We start from the raw sequence: 19,034 nt of genomic DNA on the forward strand, positions 1-19,034 counted from the left end.
ATGGTTCACTGCAGCTCAACAGTCGGTGTGAGGGGTGGTCAGGAGATGTCTATGAACTCTGCGTTTGAAGGCGTCCACTACATGCTCTGATAGGCTGTTCCATTGTCTGTGATGGAGTCCACTACATGCTCTGGTAGGCTGTTCCATTGTCTGTGATGGAGTCCACTACATGCTCTGGTAGGCTGTTCCATTGTATGTGATGGAGTCCACTACATGCTCTGGTAGGCTGTTCCACACCTGTACAGCAGTGTAGAGAAGAGTTCTGTCCAATGCGCGTGTTTTGGAGCCTGGGGGGTCGAGAGCATGTTCTAGTGTGGTGTGCATCGGCGGGTGTTTCGCCGTCTGGTGTAAGGTGGAGGGAGCATGTCCTGGAGGTCCCCATAGGGCAGTGGGTGGTGTGCATTTTGTACAGGACTGTAGCGGCGGCAACGTGTCTGTTGTAATTATGCCACTTACAATAAGTGCTGTTGCTTTGTTTATCTGACTTGTTCTGTCCCAAACCTGTTGCCAAATAAAACCTTGAGCTGCCTATATATAAATGATAGATAATAACAATTCAGCTTTTTGGGAAGTGCTGATCCTAGGCGTAGCCAGATGTTACCAATATGTCTGGTGACATCTACATTCTAAAGTCACCGTAGTGACTTGGACTGGGTGGTAAACAAGCCCGTACGTTGAATTTACATGTCACCAGACAGCGATAGGCAGAGATCTACATCTGCCTATGTGAGACTTTATGTCCCTGAAGGCTTCATTTGGCAATGGGGTCTTTTCCTTTTCCCATCTTTAAACTAACCAACTGGTCTGTCTCTCTGTCTCTGTTTGTCTGGTCTGTCTCTCTGTCTCTGCTACTCTTGTCTGTCTCTGTCTCTGCAACTCTGGTCTTTTCTTCCACAGATGCACATTCTCCATCTAAAACTCTGATGCAATTCCCCACAGGCAAGTTACCTCTGTGTCGCTGTGTCCACTCCATTCCTCCGTCTCTTCCTCCTTCCTGCATCATCTTAAGTTCATTCCTCATTGTCTTTTAAAGCTGCTATAAGCAATGTCAAAATTGTAATGTCTTTTTTATTTTTTTGGTATACAGAACGGCAGCAATGGGTAAAACGTTCCCAAAAAATATTTAGTCTCTGTGACACATCTAGGGACCGCAATCTGCATTCAAAGATTTTCCTAGAAGCTTTGTCATTGGTCGATTTGCCTGTCTACTTCCTGATTGGTTACTCATTTCGACCTGTTTTTTTTTTTTTTCGACCAATGACAAAGCTTCTAGGAACATCTTTGAATGCAGATTCACCAGATTGTGTCACAGAGACTAAATCATTTTGGGAGCGTTTTACTCATTGCTGTCTGTCTGAATAAAATTAAAAAAGTCATTATAACTGACATATTATTGCTTATAGCAGCTTTAAATCAGTTTTGTTTATTAAACGAAACAAAAAAATGCATGGGAGTTGTAGCATTATAATTTTGCGTGTAGTTTCTGCATTTTGTAAATGACTGCATTTTCTATTGTATTTGCTCTGCCTTGTGACCTTGTGGTTATAGTAGACTAGACTGAATGAACTGAGTTGGAATACACAAGCAATGTCTATTGGAATAATGATTCTTCGTGTCACAGTGTTGGTATCTTCCTTGTTAGCCACAGTATGTTTCAGAATTGAGACTTTAACCACATTTTTCCTGGCATCTAGTTCAAATGTTTAGCAAATTTTCAAAATAGCCAAAATGAATTGATTGACGGCAATTTTTCATGTTCATCATAAAATAGAGCACCAAAGTCTGACATCACTGCCGCTAGAGGGTTATTATTATATCTCTTCTAAGTCCTAAGGATATATATATATATATATCAGTCCTATCAGTTTTCTGAAAAACGTATGTTTCTATAAGTGGTGCTCAAACTTTTCATGTAAAGACCCCCAAAGTGATATGAATTTGGCAATGGCCGGGTCAAATTTTAACTCTCCTTAAGAAACGTATCGTATGCGACCTATTAAGTCGCACGCTGGAGCCCTGCATGACTAGCCTGGGTTCCAGCCTGAATCGCTGCGTTCCGTGATTCTGAATTGTTACTCGCTACTCAGTCTGGACAGAGGCTGCTTGACTCGCATTTCATAACGTCAACTAGTCTGTTACGTAGCCACGTTGTTGCTGATACGTCATCAACCAGCGCCACTCTGTCCATGCTTCTCACTGTTGGAAAAATAACGCCGTTCGAGTAAAAACCTACAGTAAAAAGTAAACTATTCAGTAGTACAAAAAAAAAGACGGCTGTGTGGGGTGAGTTTAGTGAATGATAAGGGGACGTTGCAGGACAACAGCAGTAGCTGCGCAGTGCGCATTAATACAACGTCAAACTGGTGTTTTTCCTCAACCCACACCTCAGACCAAGCCACGGTTCCATTTCAACCTTCATATGTCCTGCCTACCTTTTCAGATCCGCAGAACGCAGCGAATCAGGCTGGAACCCAGGCTACTGCATGACCCCCATTTTCAAAATATTTTGTTCCGGGGAAGAAAAGAAGAAAAGATTTGCGTTAAATTCTTAGCTTAAAAAAATATATACATATATTCAAACTTTCAAAGATTTGCATCAAATTTCAAAAAAATGAAATGGTCCTTGAGCTTGTAAATCTGCTATTTTCATTAGTTTGGGTCAACTCATTTCTCTTTTGGGCCAAAACATTTTGGAGTCTCGGTTAAAATGTCACGTCACTGTGTGGTAATAATATTCTGCAGTGAGTGAACCCAGTGTTTGGGAACCAGTGATTTAAACTATGAAAGGAAACATTCCAGTGTTTTGGAATTGAATGTGCTTCACCTGTGAGAGGAATCATTATCTCCCTCAATGGGCAGCTTGTGTGAGTTTGAGCTTGAATGAGGTTCCGTTAGGCATGACCCTTGACCTGTTGTCACCACCAGACCTGGGAAAGAAAATGGAACACATTTGATTTGGATTTAAGTACTTTAGGTCTTTTTTTTTTTTGACAAGACAAATTATTGGAATAAAAGACGACACTGGTTGTTACCTGCTAAAGTGTCTTGTATAATGCAGCATTAGACCGGTGGCTAGTGCTTAATATTCTACCGTGTCTCAAAATGCAGTTCATATTTTACCCAGGTGTGGTGAGCACTTTGAAGGAATGGAGTGTGTCTTTGATATGTACTGTATTGCATTCTCCCCCCCCCTCCCTCTCTACTCAAGCACTTGGGCAGAAGGGTGACTCCCCTGCTCCCATCTCTCCTCTTTCCCCTCTCCACTCTCCCGACTCTCTGGAAGAGCTGTCTCTGACTGAGAGTCCCAACCAACCCCCTACTTCGGCATCCGCTACACTGTACTTCTCCTCCTCTTCCTCTACTGTACCACCCCAAACTAAGTCCAAGGACATGCCTTGGGATCGTGAAGAGGGTCACTCCGGAACGGGGCATAGTAAGAATCGGGAAGATGATCTAGATCCCTTAGCGGGCCCATATCTGAGTTTAGGCAAAGACCCAGTGCACAAGAATCTGTGTGAGGACAGCGGAGTGTCCTTTTCCCCTGAAGACAAAGCTCTTAGTTCAGGCAGTCAGTCGACTGACGGCCCCTCTCCCCTGAGCCCCCAGATTCAGGCATTCCCAGAGTCTCACCCTGCCTCCTCTAACCCAACAGAGCCCTGGGATCCGACACACCTTGCCTCTCAAGATAACTCCCGTGTCTCCATGGATACCTTCTCCAAGGACACCACTCCCATTGGCTCCTCCAGGTATGAGCCAGACATGCACGGTAAGCAATTGGATGAAGATGAGGATGACTTGATGTATGAGGTGAAGAAGAGCAGCCATACGTTCCAGGGATTCAGCCCGGTGGCAGACGCAGGGTACTCTCATTTCGTGGATGGCAAGTCTGACAGTAAGGCCAGCAAAATGTCAGAGAGTCCAACTCCAGATTTGGTCCAGTACGGGCAGACTGGAGATTCCCAGGACACATTACCATCGTTCCTTAATGAGGGCAAAGCGGCATTTGAGTCGGCTAAGATGGCCACCACAGACTCCCTTGTGAGTCAGTTCTCTGGCCTTAAAGAAGATGATGACGATGAGGATTCAGCCCTTCCACCGTCTCTTCCTGACATCCTGAAGTCTTCTCCTCTCAACCCAGAAAAACTGGACTCTGGTTCCTCCACCGAGGGAACTCCTGAGGAGCAGAGTCCTGTGCTCCAACGCAGGATGATGGAGTCGCCCAATCCACCCATCAACCTGTCGGCCAACAATCCTTTTGCCTTCGACTCCAAAGTCTCTCTGCTGAAAGAGATGGCCGAAGAAACGGAGGCCAGACTTGCCGAGAAAACCTTTGGCGCATTCGACCTGGTCAAGGAAGCGGAGGAAACCACCCCAGCGAAGGTCAAGGTGGAGGAGCCCGTCAAGATTGAGCAGAAGGACTGGTTCTCGTGCCACGACTCCCCCAAGATGGCTGACAAATTTAAGCCTCTAGATTTCCAGAGCCATAAGCCCCCCACCCCTGAAGACGATTCAGATTCCGATGCCCCGACAGTGGACTCTCTCTCTCCGGTCCTGGAGGCCATGATCAAGAACCCTGCCATCTTCCAGGTGGAAACGGACGAGCAGAAGAAGAAGGCAGAACTGAAGATGGAGGTAGATGAGGATTTTGCTGAGGAAGTGTCTGAGCCCGAAATCTCCTCGGAGGAATTTGAGTTCATTGAGAGGCCACCCAGGGGCATCATTGACGAGTTCCTGGAGGCTCTGGACAACTCCAAATTCCCCTCCTCTTCCAGGGCTCCGGAGTTGTTGGACGATGATGACTTCCTTTTTGGAAATAAGGAACTTTCTGCTCCAGCAGAACTTGAGGAAGAGTCTCCAAGCCAGACCAGCCAGAGTTCCTACCTCCTCCTGACTCAGGACTCCCCGCAGAAGGGAAAGGCAGAGTTGGAGAAGTCTGAAGCCCCACAGGCCCCAGACCCATCCCAAGCTCCGCTTATCCATACACCCGTCGACAAACCAGAGGAGACTATCGCTAACGAGAGCACAGAGGGGTGCAAAATGTTTCAGATGCCAAACCTCAAAGGTAAAAATCGATGTTGGCATGGAATACATCCCTACATCATCCTAAGTTTTCACTTGATGCTTCAGTTTTTGTTGCCATCAACTCCCTCAGCGCCCTTAGGCTTGTTTTAAACTTGGTTGCGTATCGCGTCGCTCTTCAAAAATGGCAATCTAGAAGCTCGATGCGACACGCTGTGAGCTTGTACATCTGCTATTTTCGATGCACGCTGGTGCACAACTAGGCATAAATCAAGCCTTACATTTTCATTGTTTATCCTCTACAAATCAACCAGCCATCTTCTAGTCAAGTCAACCAAACATCATCTCCTTGTCAACAAAATATCTTCTCCCAGTCAACCAGCCATCTCCCCTTTCTTTTAAATCGCGAGTTTCTCATTTTGCATGAATTTTCTCCTCTGCACCATTCATTTTCACATTTCCTTTGAAATTTGAAATCATTGCATTTTGTTTGAGATTCTTTTCTTTTTTTACATTTTAACCATTGCATTTCGTTTTTATTGTGTTGTCCTTGCTTCATTGTGGCCTGAGATTTCCATTTGTGTGGTGTTCATTTTCATTCAGTAGAATAGTGTCTCATTCATCACTAAAATATGTTTTATTGCTCCTTTTTAATCTTGTGATGAGGTAAGTAGAATGTAACTCTTCACACAACATCAAAACCCCCTCTTGCTCTCAGCTTTAAAACCATTCATAGAAAATATAAGAGCTTAAGTACCCCGCTATCCCCACTATGGGGTGACACACACACACGCGCGCGCGCACACACACACACACACACTCTCTCTCTTTCTCTGTCTCTTACACTTGTCAATATCCTCTAAGCCTTTTTGCTCCTTGGAATTCAATATTGGATTACCTTGTATACTGATTTTAGCTCTGCTCTGCTACACTGGAAATAACCAGAGTTGTCTGGCTGAAACCTGACACCACCTTATAGACCACACCCTAAACACCCCCTCCCCCCTGTGGACACCCCCCTCTTGGACAACACCACCCCCCTCTGGACATGCATCCTCGCAGCAGTGTTGATTTTGACAGCACATTTTAATGTAGTTTTAGTCAGTCTTTTGACTATATTTTCATTTAGTTTTAGTCATATTTAGTCATTTGAAATGTTTTAGTGCTATTTCTCGCTTCAAATGTTTTCCAAAAACATTCTTGAAAGCATGCTGTTTAGTTGACAAATGACATTGTGTGTTAGTTTACATGGCTGTCATGTTGGGTACAGCATAAAATCCAAGCAGCCCAGCGGCTGCAGCCAGGTGCTCTGAGCCTTTGATTAGGCAGTGGTCTGTTATAGAGCGGAGCGGTCATTATCTGAATTTGGCGATTGACCAATCAGAATGAAGCATTCAACCAAACCGTGTAGTAAACTGCAATATTATATTTTAATATATGTTATAATATAATATATAATCAATATCGATGTTTGGTTAAAAAAATATTGTGATATTTGATTTCTATCACCCAGCCTTAATATATCCGCATAATGACATCCAGTGTACACTGGTAGTACTCGCCCAGATGTGTCTGATCATGATTTAGAACAAAGCCAGACCTGCCTGCTTCAGCTGGCCTTTCAGGAAGTGATTAGATTGCTGACGTGGCGCTCTCTCTCTCTCTCTCTCTCTCTCTCTCTGTTCAGCTGAGCCTTCCACTACTTTAGTGGATGACTATGTTTTATTCAAACCAATATTGACCCATTATCTCACGGACAGACAAGCATCTGCGCGGTTGCAGGCAGTCGCCATAAGTAGAGCAGTGGGACTCTGCTCTTTGGCATTGGCTGCCAAGTTGTGTGTGTGTGTTTGAGGAATCTCCCATTTGAAAAGGAAAAAAAGACTCATCGCTGCATTGCGACACTGGCGTCCCATCAAACTGTAGCCCTGGTTGCACCCAGTCAGCACCTACTGTACTTGTTTGTTAGACTGGAGCTGAAACTCGTGAACACTGGCATCCCTATTCTGGGGGGTGGGGGTATTTGTGTTGTGAGCTTGTAGATTGGCTGTTTTCAGCAAAGAGATGTGGTGCCCTACCTTCCCCCTGGCCCCCATGCCTGAATTCCTTGGCCATTTATTTTTCTATATGTAAAGCACTTTGGATAAATGTGCTTTATAAATGCACCATTTATTTATAAAAAAAACATAGCAGATATACAAGCTCATAGCCTGTCACATTGTGACAGACATCTGCTATTTTGAAAGATTGTGAACATTTGTGTAAATCTTTCTATATATATATATATATATATATATATATATTTTTTTTTTAAAGCAAACAATTTTTTTAACTCAAATCGTTGTTTCTGGAGGTCCCTGGAACAAAACTATTTTTGAGATTGGGGTGACGGTCCTTGACCTGGAAACGTTTTGAGAACCACTGGTTTAAAGTGATCATAAAAAAGAATCAGATGTGTGTGAATAGTGAGGAGAGACAGAAAGCTGAAGTCTTTATCAAATGAGATAGGTGCCCTCTAGTGGCCACACTTTGTGATTACAGCTCTATCCCCACATGTTAAATTGTAGAAGCACCTACTAGTTCTTATAAGTTCTTATTCATTATTTGTAACTTGTGTTATTATATCACAATTCCCCATGGGTATTATGTATTATTTAAGCTTGTTCACTATATTTGTCTTCGTAGTGATACAGTGTATAGGAGTAATGCCAAGTAGGGAAGCCGAGAGGTAGACAATAATAGGAGAGATGGGGGGAGATCGTGTGAAAGAGACGGACAGTAGGACAGCTGATAGGGAGACGGTGTAGGAGAGACGGACGGTAGGAAAGCTGAGAGGGAGACTGTGTAGGAGAGACAGACGGTAGGAAAGCTGAGAGGGAGACGGTGTAAGAGACAGACAGTAGGAAAGCTGAGAGGGAGACGATGTAGGAGAGACAGACGGTAGGAAAGCTGAGAGGGAGACGGTGTAGGAGAGACAGACTGTAGGAAAGCTGAGAGGGAGACAGTGTAAGAGACAGACAGTAGGAAAGCTGAGAGGGAGACGGTGTAGGAGAGACAGACGGTAGGAAAGCTGAGAGGGAGACTGTGTAGGAGAGACAGACGGTAGGAAAGCTGAGAGGGAGACGGTGTAGGAGAGACAGACGGTAGGAAAGCTGAGAGACAGACGGTGTAGGAGAGACAGACGGTAGGAAAGCTGAGAGGGAGACTGTGTAGGTCGGAGGGACAGACTGTAGGAAAGCTGAGAGACAGACTGTAGGAGAGACAGACCGTAGGAAAGCTGAGAGGGAGACGGTGTAGGTTGAAGGGATCACGGACGGTAGGAAAGCTGTGAGGGACAGAGGGCCCTATTTTTGCCAGTGCTTTACCCCTTAACTTGTTTGCCTTTTTTTCTTTTCTTTTTTTGAAAAACATTTAATAATTTCGTCAATCTACATCGACACGTTGTGAGCTTGTAGATTGGCTATTGGAACTATTCAAAAATGTTTTTTTCAAAATGGTAAAAAAGGCAAAGAAGTTTAGGGCTAAGGGCGAAAATGGATCCCAGAGTGTCCCTCGACATCGCTGCCGGTAGAGGTAGTGTTTTATAACAACCGCCTACTTCATTGATGGACAATCATTATGATTTAAGTTTTAAAATGTCCAGTTTTAAAATGTCCATGTCTGTAGTGTCCATTTAGAGCTGATTTAGCATCTGTGTCAGACTTGGCTGCGTTCCAGATCCATTTAGGTAATTGGAACCGTCTGCAGTAAAAGGCAGAGGTTGTAGAACCTATTAATGGATTCATTATGCTGAATCATATGTTGAAGTTCACTTTTTAAACCCTCCATGTGCTTTATGTCTGTACTGTAGGAACGTGTGTGGGGGGGGGGGGGGGGGGGATTATTACATAATCACCTAATCACCTAATCGCAATTATATCCGCAATTATTTTGCATTAACATTTAAGAATCAAACGGCAGATCTACAAGCTTTGTCGATTTTATTTTTTAGTCTCTTTGAATTATTGAATTATTAAAGACTTTAAAGATTTCTTCGGATACTTCAGGTATTTGTCAAATCTTGAGCAATTTGTGCAATTTTTTATGACGCCTAAATGGCAAACGGAACTTAAAACCATTTTACCACCATTGCTGTAGATTTACGGCAATTGGTCTTTTATAGTGGTTATGAATTATGATCGGTAGCATTATGACCTGCGTAATGCTACTTACATTAGTACTGGGTTGCAACTCAAATCGTTGTTTCTGGAGGTCCCTAGGACAAAAATATCTTTGAGATTGGGGTGACGGTCCTTGACCTGGAAACATTTGAGAACCACTGGTTTAAAGTGAACCGTCTGCAGTAAAAGGCAGAGGTTGTAGAACCTATTAATGGATTCATTATGCTGAATCATATGTTGAAGTTCACTGTTTAAACACTCCATGTGCTTTATGTCTGTACTGTAGGAACGTGTGTGTGTGGGGGGAGGGGGATTATTACATAATCACCTAATCACAATTATATCCGCAATTATTTTACATGAACATTAACATTTAAGAAACAAACGGCAGATCTACAAGCTTTGTCGATTTTATTTTTTAGTCTTTTTTTTTAATTATTGAATTATTAAAGACAGTAATTTCTTCGGATACTTCAGGTATTTGTCAAATCTTGAGCAATTTGTGCAATTTTTTAATGACTTTTTATAACAGTCCCCCACCATTGCTGTAGATTTAGGGCAATTGGTCTTTTATAGTGGTTATGAATTATGATCGGTAGTATTATGACCTGCATAATGCTACTTACATTAGCACTGGGTTTAACGCTGTAATGGTCGCGGTCAGCCTTTGTGATCGCAGAGCGAGAGACGAGTATCCGGCCCGTCACAACACACACTCCTAAGTAACATAAGTAACATTCGGTTGTGGATTTTGGCTCCTTCAAAATAAGGAAAAAGTGGGGGAATTCCTGGCGGTATATTCGGGTGAATTAATTTATTAATCCTGGCCGGCCAAAGGGTTCCAATCGCGAGACATGGCCAAAGCATTTCCGGGGGTCCCCAGCCAAAAACGTTGAGAACTCCTGTTCTAAACAATGTATAAATTCCGCTGACCAATAAAGCGTGTTCAATACCCAGCTATGGACCGTGATCCTATGGCTGAGAAACCCTGCCCTAATGCAGCCCTAGTCTGCAGGATCAAGATATTGACAGAGATCATTGATGGAGTTGGGGAGAGGTTTATGTCTCCTGCAAGAAAGAGGGGGGGGGGGGGGGGGGGGGGGGGCTATACAGTACACAGTACACACAGTTCAAGGTGAGAAAGTTGTAATTATTATTCCACCTCAGTCGTGTATAGAACACTTAGTTCCCAAACCTTTTAGCTCGAGTCCCAAAAGAGAAAAGTCTCTTTGGCACCCAAACTAGTGAGAATAGCAGATCTACAAGCCCACGACGCATCTGCGCCGTGAGCTTGTAAGATCGGCTTGTAGATCGTCTATTTAAGTGAATTCTTAATTATTATTTTTTGTGAGTTATGAGTTTATGAAATTCTTTTTAAAAAATGTTTTGGGGGGAGGTGAAAAGTTTTTAAAATCTTTTGAAATAATTCAAAACAAAATTTCAGAAACTCAAAAAATGTGACCCATAAAATGGTTTTTTTGGCCCACACATTTGGTCCCGACCCACTGTTTAGGAAGCAACACTGGCATAGAAGGTACGGGAGGAGTGTGTTGTTGCAGCAGTAAGCCAGTGGTGGTCAGAGCTGAATCGACAGCAGGCACTAAATGTGCTCCCCCTCTCTCTCCCACACATTCTTCTTTCAGAGAACGGCATTAATACCAAGCAAACATATCCGTCTACTCTACAGCGTCTGTGTTCCGCTCCTCCTCCAACATACTTACTAACACGCCGCTCGCACAAATCTGCCGTCGTAACTTGATTCACAGCAACTTTTCTTACTTTGAACTAAGAGTGGTATTTAAATGTGCACAAGTAGAAATAGTCTACTTGCCAGCCCCATTGTGAACCCCGACATTTTGAGTACCCTAAAGTAGTATGGGTCCCCAGCATTTAGAAACTGCCGGATACTAACTTTAATATGTTGGGCAATTTTCACAATTGTCATAATATGTGACTATACCATTAAAGCATGATGCAATTTAGATATATATTTTTTGCCTTATATATCTCAATTTCATCATGCTTTAATGGTATAGTCACATATTATGAAAATTGCCCAACATATGCAAGTTGGCATCCAGCAGTTTCTAAGTGGGGGTACTCAAAATGGGTACTCAAAATGTCCGGGTTCAAATTCTGGCAAGTAGTCCCATCTCAACAGATGCTGACAATATTGTTTCAACAACTTAACCCTCGTGTCCCCATTTTGTGAAAAAATTGCAATGCCAGTTGCAACGCATTGTTTGTGAGCTTGCAGATTGGCTATTTCCGCTGATCATCGTATGATGAAGTAAATGGGCCTTAAGTGGTTGACATCACACCTCTTGATTCTGAAAGGCTGGCATGCTATGTAAAAGCATCCCACAGGGTGGCGGCATTATGCTGCTGGCTTTGTTTGGTTCTGTGTAAAGAAGCAAAGCTGCATTTCCGTAAAGCCAATAATGATTGTGGGATCTCTGTATGAAAAGAGGGGATAGAGATAGATGTATCGGGTTTGATTGGGAGAGAAAGGGGGGGGGGGGGGGGGGGGTGGTGTGTGTGTGTGGTGTATCTCGTGGACAGAAAAGTGAGATTTGCTTACTGCAGTCGTCTCCAGGGGAAGGTTTGGGCTAGTGTCAGTGTACCCCCTCCCCCCCTCCTCCTCCTCCACTTTCACTACCCACGTTTCACCCTCCCTCCAACAATATAACAAGGAGGGCACCACAGCACAGAGCACCACGCCACAGCTCACCAAAGCACAGCTCACCACCACAAGGCAGCACAGCACTCTCTGCAGCTCTCCGTCTCTCTCTTACCCCGTGTGGAATCTTGTATTTCCCAACCCCTGACAAGAATGGAGACCAACGGTAACGGAGTCACAAACGGAGTGGACAAGAAGAGCCATGTCGCGCCTTCGCCCAAAACCTGGAGGCATCACGGTACTGCTGAGCACTACACACACGGCTCTTGTTGTTTTGACAATTATGACGCGCTCCATTAAGGTGTCTATTTTTTTCAAATAGTGCTGCTGGTAGGCAGGCTCTGTTGTTCTGATAACATGGCTGTTTTGTCAAATTGATTTTAGGTAACGGGTAAAAGCTGGCTGTTGACATTGGGCTGCAGCCATGACAAATATTGTTGGATTGGTTAATTGTTAATTGTATGGGAAATGTCAGCACTGCTGGGTCGTTGGTAGGTCACTGTCTGGCTGTTCATGCGCAACACCCTCCTCTGTGACTCATTCCTTCATGGTGTCATGGCTTTGACAGTGGGACAGTGGCTCCTATTTTGAAATGTGACTGCAGAACTTTGCATTTTAGAATTCTTAAGAGTATTGAAAGCATTGTCGTCATTGTGGAATATTCTGGAATGTCCATGGAGCTTGTTGCTAAGGGAACTGAGGTTGCTGCCAGCTCTTTGCTGTCCTGCAGAAACCTTTGGACGATTACTGATTGAGCAAAGGTGGCTGTGTGTGTGTGTGTGTGCGTGCGTGTGCGCGTGTGTGTGTGTGTGTGTGTGTGTGTGTGTATGGTCTGAGCACGGTGACATATATTTAATCATTGGCTCACCTATTATGGCTCACAGTCAATATGTTGTATTCTCCAATATAAATTTAATAAAAATCGTTATCTCTGTATTCTAACATTTTGCGTTTTGTTCGTAAATGAATGCCCTACTTGATCATACTACAGTGTCAAAATGGCAGATGCACAGGCTCGAAAGTCTGTGCAAAGTAACACGTTTTGAGTTTGTAGATCTGCTACTTTTGTTGTTTTTGAATTTGAATCTTGAAGTAACAGTTTTGGACATTTGAGGTTTCCACCCGACAGACGTGATTAATCATATTGTAGTTAATTTACGGTATTGTTGAAAAGTATGAAAGGAGGATAAACTAATTCAGCTTAATAAATAAATAATAATCTCTCCTAGGGTCTCGTGGCTTGTTCTTTAAATGTGCTATTCAGAAACGTAGAGGAAGTTTAGAAACAACTGACAATATGAAGACATATTTGAATACGATTGTTTGGCCCATTACCATGGTGATAATGATGCATGCTATAGTGTGTGTGTGTGTGTGTGTGTGTGTGTGTGTGTGTGTGTGTGTGTGTGTGTGTGTGTGTGTGTGTGTGTGTGTGTGTGTGTGTGTGTGTGTGTGTGTGTGTGTGTGTGTGTGTGTGTGTGTGTGTGTGTGTGTGTGTGTGTGTGTGTGTGTGTGTGTGTGTGTGTGTGTGTGTGTGTGTGTGTGTGTGTGTGTGTGATATATACTGTAGTTGCATGTTTGCAGCCGATGGCAAAGGGCCTACTAGTAGTGTAGATCCCATATGCTGGACAAATGGCTTGCACCCGATTGGCTACTTCCTTGCAGACGGGTATCCTTTAGGCTGGAGGAACAAATGGTCTGCGTGATAACGTCATTATTAATCCACTAAACCCTTATTACCAAGTGATAGCTCACAAGCTGTGTGTGTGAATGAGCAGGTGAGATACGTGACTGTGCTTTTGTCATTGCATGCTTTTTGATATTGGTAAATATCAGTCTCACATTCTGAGTGACATTACAAAGTATTTAAGTCTTCAATCACGCATTTTCTACTTTTTTAGAGTGAAATGTCCACGTTTTAGCAGATTCAGAGAAGGTTTTTCCAACGAGGTGTGGCATTGCAAGAGCAGTATCGATTTTAAATTCTTTGTAATATATTCTAGATTGACCCCCCCCACATGGTAACTCTGTCATTTCTCTACCGTTTCGGACGCGGGGCGGCCGGAACCGGGTCTGGAACTGACTTAATAATAGGGTTGAACGGAGTCCCCCATTCCTGCAAAAATACACACATACAGTATACATGAACGTTCAATCTATGAATTACTGGATGGACTTTTGTGCATTTGGTTTCTGTCCATTATTAAGCAATAAGCACCCTATATACTGTACCTTAACCAGTTCTATACTATACCCCCTATTTTTCCCTCTACACCAAATGTTAACTAATGCAAAAATATCCATTCTACATGCTCACAATACGTTGTGAGGCATTGTGAGCTTGTAGATCGGCTACTTTTGCCGGAATGTTCACCCCCAGAATTGGGACGCTACTAGGGGTTCATGGGGTTGAATCGAGTAAAGCCGGCCCCCTGAAGGACTGCAGGAGTCATCATTTGGTGCATGCATGTGCCTGTGACACGGCTTCTATTTCTGGGGTGTGCAGCAGAAAAGGTTGAGGAGCCACTGTTGTAACCTATATCTGTGCGTGACCTCGTGAACCCAGCATATGCAGCAGGCTGGGTTCAATCGGCACGAGCAACAGTGAGGGAAACCCACTAACCCAGCGCGTTGGATCACCGGAACATGTGGCGGTGTATGCAATGAAGTGCAACGTGACAATGTACATACTGTACATGCATACACCAGTCATCACACTTGACTAGGGATCAAATTATCAATTTATTTTCTCAGCGATTATTCTATCGATTACTTTTTCCGATTAATTGAGATATCTTTAAGCACATTTTTCTTTTTCTTTTTCAACCAAAAAAAAGGTTTTTAGAATCTGTAAATATTTCATAATCAATTAGTTTGATACATATGGGTATTGGGTATGTAACACCCAGAGCCATGTAGGCAACCACAGGAAGCGCACCTGTTCCCCATCCAGAAGTAACCACACAAATATGTGGCTTATTTTATTACAGTACATATCACTTACAACTTGGACTGATCGCTAAATGTCCACAATGTGTGTTATAGACTAAGCCTACATATCACTATATGTACAGCCAGCCAGCTATACATATCCCTTCACAAATAGGCCATTAGACTAAATGTGTTTCACTGTGACTGACACGGGGCATCCCCATTCCCCAGTGTCATGGGTCCCCAAGTAGCAGGGTTGGGAGCCACTGTACATTAAAGTACAGTATGTAATTTGGCTAGCATGGGTGTTTTACATCTGTCTAGATATGTCTGGGATGAGGTTAAATTTGAGCAACATACTTGAAGCTGTATTGTGCAACTTTTTCTATTGAATACAATTATATAATGTCCATTCTGTGGTTGTATTTGGCCTCCCTGCTCTTCTATTGAGACATTTAGATCCTGTGTCTCTGATTTGACACAACCTTTGACCTGGTCAAAATTCTATTTCTGATGGAATGTTCTAGTAGGGCACGGCCATTTCTTTTGTATGATGTGTTGGGATGTAGACATTTGAAAATAGTAATTGAATGTTGTCAAACCTCAAATCAAGAATGAGAGAAAAACTATGTCAAAGATCTGCATTACCTCACACCCCATGACATCCATTTGCTGGTTTAAGAACATAAGTATTTTGTGATACTAAAACAAAGAAGAAAAAAACCTGCAACTATTTGATGTGACTAAGGCCACTTTTTACACAGCAACAGTCTCTACAGAAAACGGCAAAATCCCTTTTGTGTTCTCACTTTTTTCAGAATTTACACAGACGCAACAATGATTGAACATGGCGTAATGTGCATGCCAGGTAGACCAGGCACACATGCGTAGTAGAACCACTTCCGTTCTATTTCCTCACAAGGCTGTTTGTCTACATGGTTTACATCCACCAATGCAGCGTGGTTTCGTGTTTGTATTGGTATTCGTAGGATGAGCGGGGCAAGGGAGCGCTTGCTCAGCCTAGGAACTCAATGGCTGAGCGGCTCTGCACCAATGTAATAAACATGAGCGACGTGAGCCATGATGGCACACGTTTTGGAGATTCATCATTTTTCCCGTTTATATGGAGACGGGAGGCGGAGTGTTTTCAAAGACTTTCACTCAGGAAGGAGTTTTCACTTTGTTCTGTTTGCAACCCCCGAAAACGCTGTGCAAACAATACTTAATTTTTGCCGTTTTCTATGTAACCGTTAACGAGAGTTAACGAGGAAGCAACAGATTATTTTCCTTTTTTTTTTTTTTAGAATGTCAAACAAACGGAAAGTGGAAAGTGAAGTGTTGACTTTGCCATATTGATTAAAATATATTTCCCAGGACAGGTCGATACAGTGTGGGGCGGGCTGGTTGTCATGTGTCTACAGTTGATTGTGGAATACATTGCAACACAGAGAGGTTTATTGTATCTCTCTCTCTCTCTCTGTCTCTCTCTTGACCCCCCCCCCCCCCTCCCGCCAGGCTTTATGACCCAGTGTCAAATCTATTTGACTGGATGACCTGCCATTTATTCAGCCTAACTTATATGGAGTTATCTGGCATGGTGCGTTTGTTATTCTATGCCACAATGAAAGAACTGCTTGTGTGTGATGCGGAGTCATGTACTGTGACTAAGCACATTTTGGTGTGTGTGAGAGTTTTGATGGGTAAATTATCCATGATTACCATGACAGGCAGTCCCCAACACTCAAACCTGATTGCTCTGAATGCTATTTTCCCGGCCTACCTATCACTTTTCACTCAGAAATACATCACACCAAGGAAGTTATACCCTAGAAAAATGCCATTTCATCTGCACTTAAAATGTATAGCTTACTCAGCAGTACTCGCTGAGTCGCCAGCTGCTTAGAATCAGGATGGAGGATTGTGTGACCTCTCACACACATACAGTACATGACTGGGATGACGCATACACACCCCTTGCTCTTTTACCCATACCGCATTTGACAGATTGGGTAATAAAGACAACCCTTATTGTACAATATTATAGAATATCTTGTACAGCGTGCAGCTTCCGCAACTCCGCATTGAAGAGGTCTTTTTGAAATGCAGCCAACGCTACAAAAGTGTGTGTGTGTGTGTGTGTGTGTGTGTGTGTGTGTGTGTGTGTGTGTGTGTGTGTGTGTGTGTGTGTGGCAGTTGCAGCAAACATGTCTGTTACTGACTTACGCTGCCTTCTGCAGTACATCCATATGGGGCTGTTCTTTTTTTTTTTTTTAAGATGAGTTTTTTGGCTTTTCTGCCTTATTGATAGATACAAGTGAAGACTGACAGGAAAGAGGGAGAGAGAGACGGGGGAAGACATGCAGCAAAGGTCGTCATGAACGGGACTCGAACACGCGGCACACTGTCAGGCCAGGGCCTATATGTGGCATGCGCCTGGGCCACTTGGGCCAGCGGACGCCCCCACATGGGGCTGGTCTTACTAATATTTCTAGTAGTTCAAAACCAGTAGTAGCTGATCTACAAGATCACAATGCGTGCCACCGCCATGTGTTCTGACCCCTGAACTTGTAGATGTGCATTTTTGCAATTTTTTTTTACCACTATTATGGGCATTGCATTATGGCATATGAAAATGTTCACATTAGGGATGCCAGGTTGAATGTCTGTTTATCCAGTGGTCAGTTTATTATAGTGGTTATAGTTATATAGAAATACATAAACTGGCTCCATATCTGCAGCTCTAACAGCAGAAGTCTTGATACTTCACCTTTTCTGGTTAGGGAATTTCTGGAATGAGGCAACGAGCAATGCTTTTACAACCCAGTTGTGTAACGCAAACCCACACCTAGTTAATGCCGTATACCTGGCTGATAACATGCAGACATTTGCATGTTGGTTTTCCACCTCAGTTAAGAATTTTAAAAACAAGTTAAAAATTAACATTGTAGATGTGTATACTTTGACCTTGCTGTCCCATAGTATTTAGACTTATACTGCTCCAAAGTTAAGTATAGATCTTAAGATTTACAATATGTAATTCTGTCAAAATACGCGTTCTATACCTTTTGCGTGTGCGCGCACACGCACAATCTTATGTTTCATATAGGTCTGTACTGTACATTCAATCCATCATCCTATAATCTTGTATTAGAAAACATTACAGGTAGAAAGTGTATTTTTAAAGCAGATCTACAAGCTCAAGGCTTTGATGTAAAGCGTCCTTGTGTTCATGATGGGTGTACAGTATAAATTCATGCTATTATTAATATGTAAAAAAAGGGAAAAGTAGTAGTGCATTTTATTTTGAAGTGCACTACAGGAAGTGTTCTTGTGCACAGTAGTGCTGTGTTGCCAGGCTGCAGGTTCCTCTCTCTCCGCTCTCTCCTCTCTTTCTCTCTCTTGACTGTTCGTTTGTCGGAGCTAACCGTGCTAACGTTAGCCGGGCGGAGCTAGCCTAGCCTTAATATCGGGAGCCTCTCAAGATGGATTCCAAACAGGGTTAGTTCCAAACATAATAATCTCTTCTTTGGTTTAACGACCTTTTTAGCACGATTGTCCTTTAAAATCGCCATTTTTAAAGGACAATACGACCATCGTGTGTGTCTCAGTCTCGAACGGAGCGGGGCGGGAGGAGGCGGCTTGTTGTGGGGATTGAAACGCAGCCTTTGGACTGTGTGTGTGTGTGTGTGTGTGTGTGTGGCTGATGGAGGCTGCACCGTCCGTTCGTCAGTCATCACCCCCCGTGGAGGTGATCACAACACGGACACACCAGCCAGCCCCGTGCCGTGTCCCCGCGGCTTGATACACTGTACAATTAAGCTACAATGTATCAAGCCTCGGGGCTTGGATAATAACGTGCAGGTGCTATTTATAGCGATGCTAGCTCATGCTTTTGCTACCATATGTAGACAGAGAGGTAGAGACACAGCGAGCCAGGCAGCTCCCACCCTACACCCCCTCCTCATCCGCGCTGCTGTTTTATCGGTTCCCCACCAACACACAATGGTGTGTGTGTGTGTGGGGTAGACTGGTGTCGCTCCCCGACAAGAGCCCCCGATCTACCCGCGTTGTGTGCTTGTAGATCCGCGGCTCTTGTCTTGCCTAGTTCACGACTTCACGGGGAGTCGGGGATCATCATCAGAACGGGAGATGAGGCAGCGTGGTAGCCGGTGTGGTTGAGGTCGGCCTGGTTTGGCCGCTGTCAACGCCCTCGTTATTTGACCCACTACTACCCACCCGCACCC

General features: G+C 43.6%; 1 protein-coding gene across 2 annotated transcripts in view; it reads left to right on the forward strand.

Moving 5' to 3' along the window:
* LOC306930674 (uncharacterized protein) overlaps positions 1 to 19,034 on the forward strand; it is a 51,206-nt gene that overhangs the window by 17,555 nt on the left and 14,617 nt on the right. Inside the window, exons 2-3 of one of the 2 annotated variants that reach the window (XM_079511763.1) lie at positions 898 to 939; positions 3,209 to 5,062. In XM_079511763.1, coding sequence (XP_079367889.1) covers positions 898 to 939; positions 3,209 to 5,062 — 1,896 coding nt within the window. The remainder of the gene's footprint in view (positions 1 to 897; positions 940 to 3,208; positions 5,063 to 19,034) is intronic. The other variant, XM_079511764.1, reaches the window with a different exon arrangement.

The sequence above is a fragment of the Electrona antarctica genome (genome assembly GCF_951216825.1).
Source record: "Electrona antarctica genome assembly, chromosome: 10".
Lineage (NCBI taxonomy): Eukaryota > Metazoa > Chordata > Actinopteri > Myctophiformes > Myctophidae > Electrona > Electrona antarctica.